A 14,029-nucleotide genomic window follows, 5' to 3' on the forward strand; every position below is an offset into this window, starting at 1 on the left:
ATTGGTAGGGATGTTAGAAATACAATAATCATTCTGATTTCAAATATGCTAACCACTGCCCACATGAACTATAATCTGTGCTGAGATTTCAAACACTATTTCACAGTAAAATTTCTTGCTATTAGGTAGGTACAGAATTCTGAATAATCCCAATACACTTTGATTTTTGGCTCAGAAAATATGGTTACTGTTTTTAGCAGTCACTCACTATACATTTAAACCACGGCTAGAGGTGCGATTGATGGATGTTAGGCAGAAACAAGGGACAAGGATGATAACATCCTTTGGAAAATACTACGGGATAAATGGAGCTGGACTCACTAATGGAAACCATTAGGTGGAATCCCACTGAAGTGGTATGTGTTTGAAATGATCCAGTTCTAGGGAAACTTGTCAGGACTGATATTACCATCACTAGCATTATAACAACGATGTTCTTAGCAACCAAGGATTCATTATTTTATGGGATGGGGTTTCCACTCTGCCTTCTACCAACATACTAGGATATAAAACAACTTCTAGTCCCACTCCTTACCCTTATGTACCATATTTGGTGTTGGCGATCCTCAGAGGGCAAATCACACAGCTACTCCTATTCTGAAAATAGATTTGAATGATGGTGAAGAAACATGAAATAGTCATGGGCCTTAAAGAATTCCATAGTGCTGTTGATGTACCGCATTATATACTTTTAATAGGATCATTAGCCAAAGAATAGAATATAACATTTTAAAGCTTTAGCAAAGCTTAGAGGTAAACGAATCCAAATCATTTATTTTACAGATGAAGAAAATGAGGCTGAGAGGTGAAATGACTTTCTCAGAGTCACCTGGTGCTGTAGTGAGTGGCAAGGCTGGGGCTGGTATCCAGACCCAGACTCTGCACATATGCCTGTCATTATTGTCATTATTGATGTTTGAAGACTGTAAGTTTTCTTACATTTCATGAGGACATCACAGGATAGTGATTATCTAGGGAGCGAGAAATGTTTAGGAGGTTTATAAATTCATGTGAAACATGCTGTAGATTAACAAAGCAAGGGCTCTTTGCGTATCCACTCTTACAATATTAATGATCCTTTGAGTGGCTGGAGGGGAATCTCAGAATTGCAAAATGATGGATATCAGCCCTGAAGCTAAATAGTGAAATGCTCAGTAACTCGCCAGAGACTAAAACTATAGAAATATTTCCACTGTATCCCTTAATTCCACACAGTGGTCTGAAATCGGATTTTTAATTCCATTGAAAAATTATATATCAGAGAAGGAAAGATGAAAACATTGACTCACTGTACGTAGCCCAAGGAAGCAAGAGTGACTGCCTGCTGACTGCAGCAATCTCAGAGGGAACGTGGAGGGCCCAATGTTTCATGTATTGTCAGAGGAGAGAATATGACTATACATTAAAATATTCAAAATTTAAAAAAAAATCTAGGACATTGTATTTATGTAAAGATTAAGTGGGACTGCTTCTGGGTTTTAGTTTCTGGCCAAGATTTTGAAATTATAATTGAGCTCAGGTCTGTCTGACTCTGGAGACTCCAGGTATTTCTAAGGTCTCTTTTCCTGAAGAAGCTTATCAGAGAAAGAAGAGTGGGAGCCAGTGCAGCCTCAAAATGCACCGTGACCCAGAGTCAAGGCCCCACTGATGGGCATCATCTCCCTCCTTAGTAACCCTTTCTAGGTTCTATTCCAACCCAGCTGGTCTTAGCAGTTTACTTGATGAGATGACCCAGACCATCATACCTGAAGGGAGCTCAACTCCCCGTCACCATGTCCTTCTCAGGCCATGACTGCTGGATTTATTCATTTACTGTTATAACTGGGTAGGGGAGTTCTAAGAGACACCCTAGTGTATCACATGAACATCAAAATGAATGCCTCCATGCCTGCATGCATAGGAGCGCCCTACAGCCTCTTGATAATGCAGGTCAACGACCCCTGCAGCAGGATCAGTATTGTCCTTGACTGCTGACCTCTCAGCATGTGAAATCAGAAGTAAGTGGGCATAGCTCCCACTTAAATCAAAAACAATTTTTAAAATAAACTCTTTTGAGGTATAATTGACATAAAATTAAATGCATGTGCATTAAGTGTACAGTTTGATGAGTTCTGACTCATCACCATCACAATAAAAATCAGGAATATTTCTATTATTTCAGAAAGCTCCTTCATATCCACTTGTATTCAGTTACCACCCATCCCCTGGGAATCCCCACATCCAATCCTAAGAAACTACTAACCTTCTTTTCATCACGATGTGTCCATATATAAGGTTTGCCTTTTCTAGAATTAAACATTAATGGAATTATATAATATGAGGTCTTTTGTGTCTTGTTTCTTTTGCTCAGCATAATGTTCCTTTATAAAATAATTTTAAGCTTCAGGATACATGTGCTGGATGCGAAGGTTTGTTACACAGGTGAACATGTGGCATGGTGGTTTGCTGCATCTATCAACCCATCACCTAGGTAGCAAGCCCCACAGGCATCAGCTATTTATCCTGGTCCTCTCCCTCCCGCTGCCCTGCAGACAGGCCCCAGTGTGTGTTTTTCCTCTCCCTGTGTCCATGTGTTCTCATTGTTCGTCTTATAAATGAGAACATGTGGTGTTTGGTTTTCTGTTCCTGCATTAGCTTGCTGAGGATAATGGCTTCTAGCTCCATCCTTGTCCTTGCAAAGGACATGGTCTCAGTCCTTTTCATGTCTGCATAGTATTCCATGGTATATGTATGTAACACATTTTTTTTTCCAGTCTATCATTGATGGGCATTTGGGTTGATTCTATGTGCTATTGTGAATAGTGCTGCAATGACCATACACATGCATGTATCTTTATAATAGAACAATTTATATTCCTTTGGGTATATACCCAGTAATGAGATTGCTGGGTCAAATGGTATTTCTGGTTCTAGATCCTGGAGGAATCACCTCACTGTCTTTCACAATGGTTGACCTAATTTACACTCCCTCCAACAGTGCAAAAGCATTTCTATTTCTCCACAGCCTTGCCAGCATCTCTTGTTTCTTAATTTTGAAATAATTGCCATTCTGATTGGCGTGAGACGGCATCTCATTGTGGTTCTGATTTCCACTTCTCTAATAGTCAGTGATGTTGAACTTTTTTTAAATCATCAGCCTAACGTTTTTAGGTTCATCCATATTGTTGGATGTGCTCATGTCATGTTCCCTTTTACTGCTGAGAAGTATTCCACTGTAATGACATACCACAATATGTTCAGCTGTTTACCTGTTGACCAGTGCTTAGGTTGTTTCCAATTTGGCCGATGATGAATAAATACTTGCCATAAATACTTGCATCTTTGTGTGGACATATGTTCTCATTTTCTTGGGTAAACACCTAGAAGTGGAATTGCTGGATCATATTATAAGCATATGCTCAACTTTATAAGAAACTACCAAACCATTTTCTGAAATGGTTGTGCCATTTCATGTTCCAAACAGCAATGCTGAAAAGTCCCTATGAGCTGGCCCTTTTTTTCAGATTCTTACAGCAGAAGCTTAGATAACTGATTGCAGACATCTTTTCTTTTCTAAATATAAGTTCTAAATTCTTCTCTAAATACTGCTTTTGCTGCATACAACCATTCTGATAGGCTGGTGTTATTATTACTTAACTAAACATATTTAAAAATTTTCTTTGTGATTTTTTTCTTTGAGCCACAGATTATTTAATAGTATACTGTTTGCTTTCTAAATATTTGTAGATTTTCCAAGGCATGTCTCTGTTACCCATGTCTGAGTTAATTCTGTTGTGGTCAGAGACCATATTTTGTATGATTCCAATTCTTTTAAAGTTACTGAGACTTGTATTATGAAGCAGTGTATGGTCTATATTAGTGAATGTTCATTTGCAGTTAAAACGAGTATGTAGTTTGCTTTTGTCATGTGCAGTGTTTTGTAAAAATCAATTATGTTAAAAAAGTGATCTTGTGAAGCAGAGTTAGATGCATCTTTCATGAGCAAGGAGGGCGGCGCTTCTCTCAATAGAGGAGTGGGCCACTTCTCAAGGTGCAGAGAGACTGAGGAACCTGGGAGCTCAAGACTTCCAAAGGGCAGAAACCTGTGTTCCCAACTTAAGCCTCAGGGTTTAATTCTTTCTCAATAAAGGCTCTGAATTTACCACAATACTTTCTAGACTGGTGAATTCAATCTTCTCTGGAGCTCCACTCTCTGTAAAATGAATTCCTGGACCTGATCCTCAGCTTTCTCCCCCATTTAGCTGCAGGAGATGAAGGTCTCCGTATATGCTGCAAAGGAGCACCCTCTTTTATACCAAGCCATAATCACTAGCAGAATTTTTGTGCCTTTCTCTGATGCATCCATAGCACTCAGCAATAACCATCTGATTCTGTAATCCTTATAATTACTACTTCCCCTAAGTCTCTCTAATGCTTGGGACTCTGCACCTATCAGCACATTCTCTTCCATTTTATTCCATTTCATTTCACCACTGGTGGAAGGTTTAACAATAGCCCTGCTACCTTACTGCCTCCCAGCAGTGAGCAGTAGTCTACCTGCTACTGTCCAGTGGGTTGTCCAGCTCCCAAACGCCTCCTTAAGAGTCTGGAAGCAAATGAGGAAGTATGAATGAGAAGCGAAGCTGGACTCTGAGGCAGCTGGAACTGAGATTTGGCTGATCCAACAGGAGGCTCTAGAGCAGGGATGGCCCTCCATGATTGCCCCCATTGAGGCCTTTGCACCCCCACACTAGCTGGCCTTTGATGTGGGTTGCACCAAGGGAAGGAGCCTAACGTTTTATAAGTCAGCTCTCTTTGGCTGAAGGCGATGCCAAGAGAAGGACTCAGATGGGGACACTGGCTCACACTCCAGTGTCATCTAATGCTCCTGGCTGCTGAGGCAATGAGCTCAGTGCTCCTGAAGGTGGTATCTGGATGGCACACTGCAACACTCACTACACCATTACTAACAGATAAATCCTGACTTATTTCCGCACTTTAAGAGGTCATTGATGATTTCCTCCTTTCTTGCTGCTGCTTATAATGTAACCAGTAAAAACAGAGGACAGAATATATGGCCATAGTTGTTGCAGTACTCTTCCTGCAATCCAGTTACAGCTTGTTAAAGATGAAGATTTCATTTATCCTTACCTCTCTCCAATTCTTATCCATAAGCTCACCAACTTTATATCACTCCCTTCTGATTTTATGATGGAGTAGACCTGTGGATCTCTGAAGGAAGAACAGAGGAAAGGTAGTCTAGCCAGGACTGTCATGTTCTGCAGTGCAGGTTGTGCACTGTGGAATTGTACCTGGAGGTTTTCAGTTAAGCAAAGGCCAGCGTAGATCAGGAATCATCTTTCTTATCGTGAATACGTTTTTCTAGACAACCTAATTTTTACAAGTTATGCCCAAACATTTCCTACAGGTTTTAGGATAAGGAATTCTTGGCTTTGATAATGAAAGTGGGAAGAAGAGGGAGAAAAAAATAGAAGCAAAGGAAGATTGGTTTTTGTGTGAAGTCAGCTCATATGGAGAAGGGATGAAGTGGGAAGAGAGCATAAGGTGTGGCTTCTCGCAAGTCTCCATGAGAATGCATTTGGGATCATAGAACTCATCATTTCGTCATAAATACAGATGAGGACAAGGACCCCTAGAAACCACGGAGAACAATAATAGTACAGAGTTTCCCCTTTCTGGGCTAAATGTGGTGAAGGCAAATCTAAGTACCACTCTGCATTTCACTCTCAAGTTTCCCAGGCTCTAACTGAAAAGAGAGGAGCTGTATTTACCCATCCAAAATGATGGGCAGATAGCTGTTTAGAGACAGCGTCGCTGAGAGGGTGAGAAGGGCTGTAAAAGAGCAGATATGTTCACGTTTATTATGAATTGTGCCAGAAAAAAATTCATCTTAATCATTCAATGGCTGGCACCCAGCCCATTTCCCATCTTCTTTTCAGAGGGACTTACTAGAAAATTTAACAGATGGGACTTGGAAACATGGCCCACACAATCTGAGACTAGGATAGAGGTGTGTATAAGGGAATTGTGAGAGCAGAAATAAAACCAAAAAAGAAAATAAGTTTTTATATTAGACTATTAGGCTTCATTTTGGTGCCAACCCTGATAAATTGGTTGTCAGGAAATGTTGAGAAGGATGTGTTTATTGGGAAAGACTGACACTACACTAATTAGTGAGTTTTTTTCTCTATCAGTTTTCTATTACTACCTAACAAACCACCCAAAACTGAAGGGATAAAACCAACCCTGTTATGTGCTCATGATTCTGTGGGTCAGCAGTTTGGCGGGTCTCAGCTGGGTGGTTCTTCTGCTGGTGGAACCCACACGGGATCACCCATGTGGCTACTGTCCTGTAGTGGCTTGAGCAGGCTGTTCTGAGATGAGCTTACTCACGTGTCTGACTGTGGGTGCTAACTCATGGCCTGACTTCCTTCTATGTGGTTCTCATCTTAAGGCGTCTAGTCCAGGCTCCTTCATAGCATGACTTAGTTCCAAAAGAGTGAGCGCAGAAGTTGCAAGGTGTTTTGTGGCCCACGCTCAGAAGTTCCACAGCGTCACTTCTGCTGCATTTCACTGGTCAAGTATGCCACAAGTCCAGCACCGATTCAAGGCATGTGGACAGATTGCATCTCACGATGGGAGAAGCAGGCAAGTTACAGTGCAAATGAGCATGATTTCCTAGGGGAGGAGAGATTTTTGTGGCCATGTTTGAAAATAATCTATCACACATTTAAGGTTCGTGAGGATATAAGGAGTCAAGAGTAGGAGAGTCACAACACACGGATAAGCCAGTCCTACCCTACTGAAGGTTCAATTTAACATCCCCCAAAATTCCTATCACTCTGTAGGGACAAAAGCCAGTGGCTCCATCACTACTGGGAGGTTTAAATGGTTGAATGAATTTCAGTCTTGTCTATATTGCTCATCTATATACAGTTTTTTTGATGATTTTGAAATAAGGTTAGTGATGCCATAACAAGGGACTTTTAATGATCATTCTGCTAAATACACAACCATAATAAATTTTGTTGTCATCTGGTTCAGTTAGAATTGCAAGTGGGCTGGTTATGGTGGCTCATGCCTGTAATCCTAGCACTTTGGGAGGCCAAGGCAAGTGGATCACTTCAGCCCAGGAGTTTGAGACCAGCCTGGGAAATACAATGATACTCTATCTCTATAAAAATTTTAAAACAATTAGCTGGGTGTGGTGGCACAAACCTGTAGTCCTAGCTACTCAGGAGACTGAGGTGGAAGGATTGTTTGAGTCTGGGAGGTCCAGGTTGGGGTGAGCCGAGACTGCTCTCCAGCCTGGGCGACAGAGTGAAACCTGTCTTAAAAAAGAAAAATGAATCGTAAATGACCTTGAATATGCTTTGTCATTTTTATTTCAGAATCTAAATCAAATAATTGAAACTCACAAATATGCCAAATGGAAATAGCATAACCACATGAAGCATGAGCCACTTGGTGAGAATTTGATCATTCCAATAATAAAAAAAGAAAGAAACATAATGGGGAGGAAAATAAATGCTTCCCTCACAGCTACCATGTGCCAGGGATGCTGCATATACTAATTAATTTGCTGCTCCCAATAATCCTAAGTATTAAGTAATACTATCACCCATTTTACGGATAAAAACTCTGAGGTTTGGCAAGGCAAATGATTCTTGAAAAGCTGATACCTAGGTAGACAGTTTGAAGGCCCAGATTCACCCTGAGTCTTCTGCTTGTCCTAGCTCCTTTCCAATATTTTTTGAGATTGATACATATTTTATACACATATTCAAATTATACACATTTTAGCCTACTTTAAAAACCATAATTACATCATTTCAGCCACAACACAACTTCATAATTATCCTTTTAAATTGTGCATATTATTTTAATATTTCTTTGATATGATGGACCATTCTTTCATTCACCATTACTCTGAGTTGGACTCAGGTTGCTTGTGGTAGGGCTCAGAACCATGAAAGAGATTAAATCTGGCTTAATACAATTTCTAGGGATGCTGTAATTCCTTTTATGAACCAAATGTGTTAATAACTCATCTGTGCCTTGTCAAGCTTTTTTGATTTCTGTCATTTTCCTTGAAATGGTATTTATTAACAAGATTAGACCTGTTTCCATAATTTCAGGAGACAAAGTATGTGAAATTAGGCACATATTTACATGCAGTATTTCTACTCATTGCACCAAAACACCTTCTGCTTATTTTAAGGGTTGTTTCTTGCTCAGAACAAACCTGTTTACATTGTAAGGCAGCATTTTCAGATTCACCAGAAAGGGTGAGATTCCAATGTCACAGAACAGAGCCGGGAGGGATTGGAATGCAGGTCTCATCTCTAGCCAGTAGATGTCTCTATTTCATTCACCCTTCATTGCAGGCTCCTCCTGAATGGGAAGATTGGGAGCAAAATCTATGAGTGGGAGGTTGTCCCATCCTTTTGTCACCACCCACCAGCCTGCAATGACCCCTCCTCCACCCCTCCCGTGACTTCCTGATTCGTGGCACACAGGTAATTGAAACAGGAGTGCCATTTGAGTTTAAACACATTCTTTACTTTACCTAATCTGTTTGCAAAGTGGGAACGGTTAACTGAAAGCAATCTTTACAGAGCCAAAGCTTTTTCTCTTTAAATAGCACCATACTCCGAACTAAAAGCTGTATTACTGAGTCATAACAATTAATTACGTTCGGAGGTGAGAAGACAGGATTTAACGCTCTAATGCGATTTGAATTTAGGCCGTTATCTCATCCCACTGCTATTTAAAACAAAATCACTTTTCCACGGAAGCATCTGCAACTAAGGATGCTTTCAGAGCTGAAGTCTGAAGACATCCCTGGCAACTGAATATTCCTGTTTTAGCTTGGGGTGGGGGGTTGCATGCAAGTCTGGATTTTCTAGATTTTTGTAATGAAGGGCATCTCTTTCTACTTTGTGAATTCATAAAAGGGAACTAGGAGCTGGGAAGGTCATCAGGAATTTTATAGGTATGGAAGTGTGCAGGAGGAGTTACTGGAAAAGCAAACAGAGACCATATCACCAAGCATGTGAGGCGCATGTCCATGTAGGGCTGACATGCAAACACCTCATGAAAAGGGAGCAAGTAGCAGGAACTGGAGAAGGAGCTGAGAAGGTTCAGGTGGTTATCAGGCAGGAGTGGGAGGGTCCTGGGGATATCCAGGTAGACAGAGACCAGCTCTTCAGAGAGAGCTCTGTGGCTTTGCCAGAGGCTCCTAGAGGCACTGAGGGTCCTGGGCTTGCCAAGGCTGGTGGCACCAACATAGCAACCGTGGGATCCAGAAGGAGCTGCCTGGAATCCTGGATCTGAATCGCCATTGTGACTCCCCACTGTGTGACTCTGTGAACCCTGTGCTCCCCAAGCCTTGGGAGATAGGGGCTTCTGCCCCATGGAGAGTTGCTGGGAGGGTCTGATGAGCTAAGAGTTAGATTCTGGAGCCCTTCCACATCTGGAAATCACTGTACCTATGCAGAATAAGGAAAATGGACAGATTCTCCTTCTAGACATGGAGTGTGGATTTTGACATTGCATGGGTAGCTCAGGGCCCAAGCTGTGCAGCTGTTTCAGTATGAAATGCCTCTCTTTCACACCCCTCTGCTCTTGGGACTCTGCCTTTTAGGAGCCCAGGGCTTCCCACAAACACTGTGTTCTCCCTGCTGCTCTCTTTAATCATTCTATCTGGTGAGTTCTTCCCACCATGTTCTCCTCTCCCACTCCTCATCAGCTCCAGACTCAGCTTACCATCCCCTGCTTGCCAAGTGCCTTTAACCCTCAGCCCCAGACAGATGCTTCTTCCACAGCATTTCCATGGTCAGTTAGAGGCGCAGGGCCAGATCTCCTGCCCTGAAGTCATCTGACTGTGCACTCGTTAAGCCACTCACTGACTGTGTGACCTGGAAAAGTGACCTAAACCTTATAAGCCTCATTTGTTTGATCCACACGGTGAAAATATTAATAGCTATTTTGCTGAGTTCTCAAGAGAATGGGAAGGGATGGCCTGTTTAGTAAAGGAAGTCATCTCACGGTGGCCAGCGCTAGCTGGGGAGCCTTCAGGCCTGTGAGCCCAAAGTGGCTTTCTCTTGGGTTCTCAGAGCGCCGGGCTGCACCTGGCAGATCTCAGGGTGAGTTAGTGATGCAGGAGTCTGCATGGCCCTCCTCATCCCTGTATAAGTTAGGAGTCGAGTCCTCCATCCAGCATGTCACTCCTCCTCATGGCCAATCCCTCATCTCTCAGGTCTTACTCCAGATATTCCCCAGGGCGCTTGTCTAAGAAGCTCTCCTCTCCCGTTCTTCCCACATTTGCCCTGTTTTATCACCACCCGATATAGCACCGGCTTGTTGATGTGTTTGCTCAGTCACGACTCTCTGTCCAAAGCAGAAGGTAAGCTCCAGAGAGAAGAAACATTATCTTGTCTTCTATTCTGCGTCGCCGCATCCTCAGAACCCAGCATAGGGGCTGGAGCATAATAGATGCTCAGTTAACTGGAGTGGGAAGAATGAGTGGAAGGGTCTGCCTCGCACAGTGCCAGGCACTGCACAAGCACTTCAGAGATCCCTGTTATATGGAAACCTGGGACCCCTGGGGCTAGATTTCTCTTTTTAAGGAATTTTCCCCCACCCCACCATCCCCGCCACCCCAGCACTCCCGCCTCCAGGCCCTTCCCTCTTCAGGCAGTCTGTCCGTTTTCCCAGACCCCAACCCAATGGGGGCTTCCTGCAGGGCAGGGCCGGCTGTTCCAGTGTCCCCACTCACCCCTCACTAGGATTTAAGGGCTGCCGCGCTGCACCCCCACCCGCTGCGGCCCCCGGGCGCCCGCCCCGGGCATGCTCAGAGCGCGCAGGTCCGGGAGGCGGCGGCGGGGGAGGAGGGAGCGGCCGCCGCGCGCTCGCCGGGCCCGGGCGGAGCTGCGCAGTCCTCTCGCAGCTGCGCCAGGACAGCCGGCGCGCAGCAGTGCCCACAAGTTGCCGGCAGCGGAGCGCCGCGCCTGCTCCTCCCGCTCGCAGCCCCCTGCGCCCACCCGGCGGCTGTGGCCAGCGCCAGGACGCACATTCCGCTGACACCGACCCCAGATGTAAAGCGGGATCGCGGCCCCTCGCTCCCCGGCGCGATCCACAGTCTCGCCAGCATCTCCTCTGCCAAACCCCGGGGCTGGAAGATGTGGCAGCCGGCCACGGAGCGCCTGCAGGTAAGGGACACCCGGGAGGCCGGGGGGCCAGCCTGGAGGAGGAGGTGCCCAGGCAGATGAGTCTAGGTTTTGCTTCTGCCTACTTGAAGGGATTTGCCCAAAACCATCTTGTAAAACGCATCGGTGGCAACATGATGCTGTCGGTTTAACCCAACGCCAGGAACCCTGCGGGGCCATGGGGGATGATGAAATTGACAAACGCCCATACTCAGGCGTTACAACTTTTGGCTTGGAGGTGCTTGTGTGCTGGTTGGTTGGTACATATATAAGGTTGGACTTTCTGACCGGCAATTTAGATTGCATTCCACTGACATAATGTATTGGTCTGGGGTTAGGATTTTTGAATGCAGATTTATTTTTTTATTTTTTGGTCTCCAGGAAAGACAGAACAAGTGATATGTGAAAGCATCCATTTGCCAATGTAATTTGGAAATATCAGGCTTGGTTTGGCTTGGTCATGGTATGCTACTTATTTTATTTTTCCCTATTCATTGGTTCTCTCCCTTTATCTCCCTTAAAGCCAAGCTCCTTCAGATATTTAAGGATTAAAAGTAAGTTCAGCCAGGAATATTTACGTCCTGGGTCATCCCATCAAAAGTTTTTACTGCTGTCTCCTGAAATGCCAGACTGCCTTGAATTGGCTTCTGGAAGCTGGGGATTTGCGGGAGGCGATTGAAGAGAAAGAGGGACACTTTCCCAGAAGAATTCTTTCAGTGACACGTTGGGTCTTGGGATTGCCCTGGTTGCAAGGTCTGAGGATTGCCTTTTGCTGGCACATATTCTCAAGAGCCACGGCAGCCACTCTGCCAGATAAAATCCCCTGAATCCTGCAGTTAAACTTTTGGCAGGCGTGGAGCCACATTGTTTCGTAGTAAACTTTGAAGAAGTGTTTAAGTGATAAAATACAGCACCATTGGAGGCTGAGTGCCTCTGAAGACTTAGGACAGTGAGACCAGCCCCTGGCTGGCTTGGAGGTTTCTCAATGAACATTCAAAGTCCCAAGCGCAGTTTCTTAGATGCAGGGAGAGGCTAACCTTTGCCTAGGAGTCCTCATACAGAGGAATAACCTGCAGAGGGCATTGCATTTAGCAGAAACAGATGCCCCACACCCCCTTTCCAAATCTCCCTGGGCCATGATTTGTGGGCAGTGTGTTCATTTTATCAGAGCCTGAGACACCAGACCAACTCCCCAGGGTCTCAAATAGAATAAATAAGAAAACCTGCATTTAGCCTTGCAGATGAGGAGGTTGATGACCAACCTCCTAATCCCCTCCTGGTCTTATTAAGAGAATATCAACACTGGGCTCTGAATGACTGGCAGAAGGGGATGTGAATGTATTGGTAGTGGCACCAGATACCAGTGGCGCATTTGAAGTTCTCCTTCGGTTCAAGGCATAACTTCTATTCCAAAGGAGCAGAATGATTGAGGAGAGCTGGCAGGTTCCCCATTCAAGTGCAGCTTTTGGAAGTCCTTAGAGGGATGTGGTCAACGTTCCTTGAGGTGGCTTTTATGGCTTGATGATCTGTGCCTCAGAAGAGTTTGTAGATTTTTGACTATATAAGTTCTTCTTACTGGCCTGTTTCACTTAGGGAATCCTGTGCGCTTTGAAGCATGTGACCCTTGGCAGTCGAGCGCTCTGGCTTGCCTTCCCATAGGGATTGTTCTTTGCTAGAAATGTCTCCCCCTTCTTTTGTGAAATGTGCACATGTGCATTTTGGCATGAGTCTGGTTTATTCCAGTTTGTATTTGCAATACGTTTTTTTTTTTTTTTTTTTTTTTTAAGGTATTTAATGTTGAAAGAACCTGGTTTTAGGCTTTCGAAAGCTCAGATAAACAGGGCTTATCATCGATAAGACTGAGTCACTGTTGGAAGGTGCTTACCAACAGGGGCTCAACTACATGCTCCCAAATTTCAATGAGTCTCTTTTGAAAGTACATACATCTCAAGCCCAGGGATTAGAGAAGTGAGACAAATGTGGAATTTTTCCTTTTTTATATTCATGGCTTCTTCCCAGAAAGTTTTTGCTTGACTCTTTTTGAAAACACGTAATTTGTATGTTTTTACTTTTGCTTCTTAGAGAGCTGTTGAGGGTGAGGTGGTGAGTGAGCTGCTTAGAATATTTTATTTACATTCCTTGTGCTTATCTTTGTCACAGTCTCTGTTTGCTGTTGGGGTTTCGTTTTTTTTTTTTTCTTTTTTTTCTTTTTTTTTCACCATGATGTAGAAACATACCTGTTTGATTGCTTAGTGAGAGGCCACTTTGCCACTTCCAGGCTCTGTGGCCACCGAGATAGCAGTGGATATTGTGCTGGATAGGAAACTAGTGAATGAGCCCTGTTCTTTAATGATGTCTGAGCCCCGTGTGCCTTTCACAAATCTTTTNTTTTTTTTTTTTTTCTTTTTCTTTCACCATGATATAGAAACATACCTGTTTGATTCCTTAGTGAGAGGCCACTTTGCCACTTCCAGGCTCTGTGGCCACAGAGATAGCAGTGGATATTGTGCTGGATAGGAAACTAGTGAATGAGCCCTGTTCTTTAATGATGTCTGAGCCCCGTGTGCCTTTCACAAATCTTTTTAAACCTTCTCATTCAACCTCATTAATTTTTTTCTCATTAATCTTTAATACAGACATCTAATTTAGATGAGCCAGAGTGAAGAAAATTCTTCAAGGAAACATTCCCGGAACTTCCTAATAGGACTAAGGAGTCAATTTACTGTATCAATACCTAGAATCAAAAGAGGGGATTCTTTCATGCTGATATAGTTCATATTTGATGAGGCTGGTTTGAGAGATCTGTGTCCCAGGGGAGT

At 43.6% G+C, this 14,029-nt stretch overlaps 1 protein-coding gene across 1 annotated transcript in view; it reads left to right on the forward strand.

Moving 5' to 3' along the window:
• The first annotated feature begins 10,896 nt into the window (after nucleotides 1–10,896).
• The window catches only part of PID1 (phosphotyrosine interaction domain containing 1), a 244,251-nt gene continuing 241,118 nt past the window's right edge, over nucleotides 10,897–14,029 (forward strand). Inside the window, exon 1 of the mRNA XM_017529082.2 lies at nucleotides 10,897–11,213. Within this exon, the coding sequence (XP_017384571.1) occupies nucleotides 11,184–11,213 (30 nt within the window). The 5' untranslated portion in view covers nucleotides 10,897–11,183. The remainder of the gene's footprint in view (nucleotides 11,214–14,029) is intronic.

This window comes from Cebus imitator, unplaced genomic scaffold, assembly GCF_001604975.1.
Source record: "Cebus imitator isolate Cc_AM_T3 unplaced genomic scaffold, Cebus_imitator-1.0 Scaffold57, whole genome shotgun sequence".
NCBI classification, from domain to species: Eukaryota; Metazoa; Chordata; class Mammalia; order Primates; family Cebidae; genus Cebus; species Cebus imitator.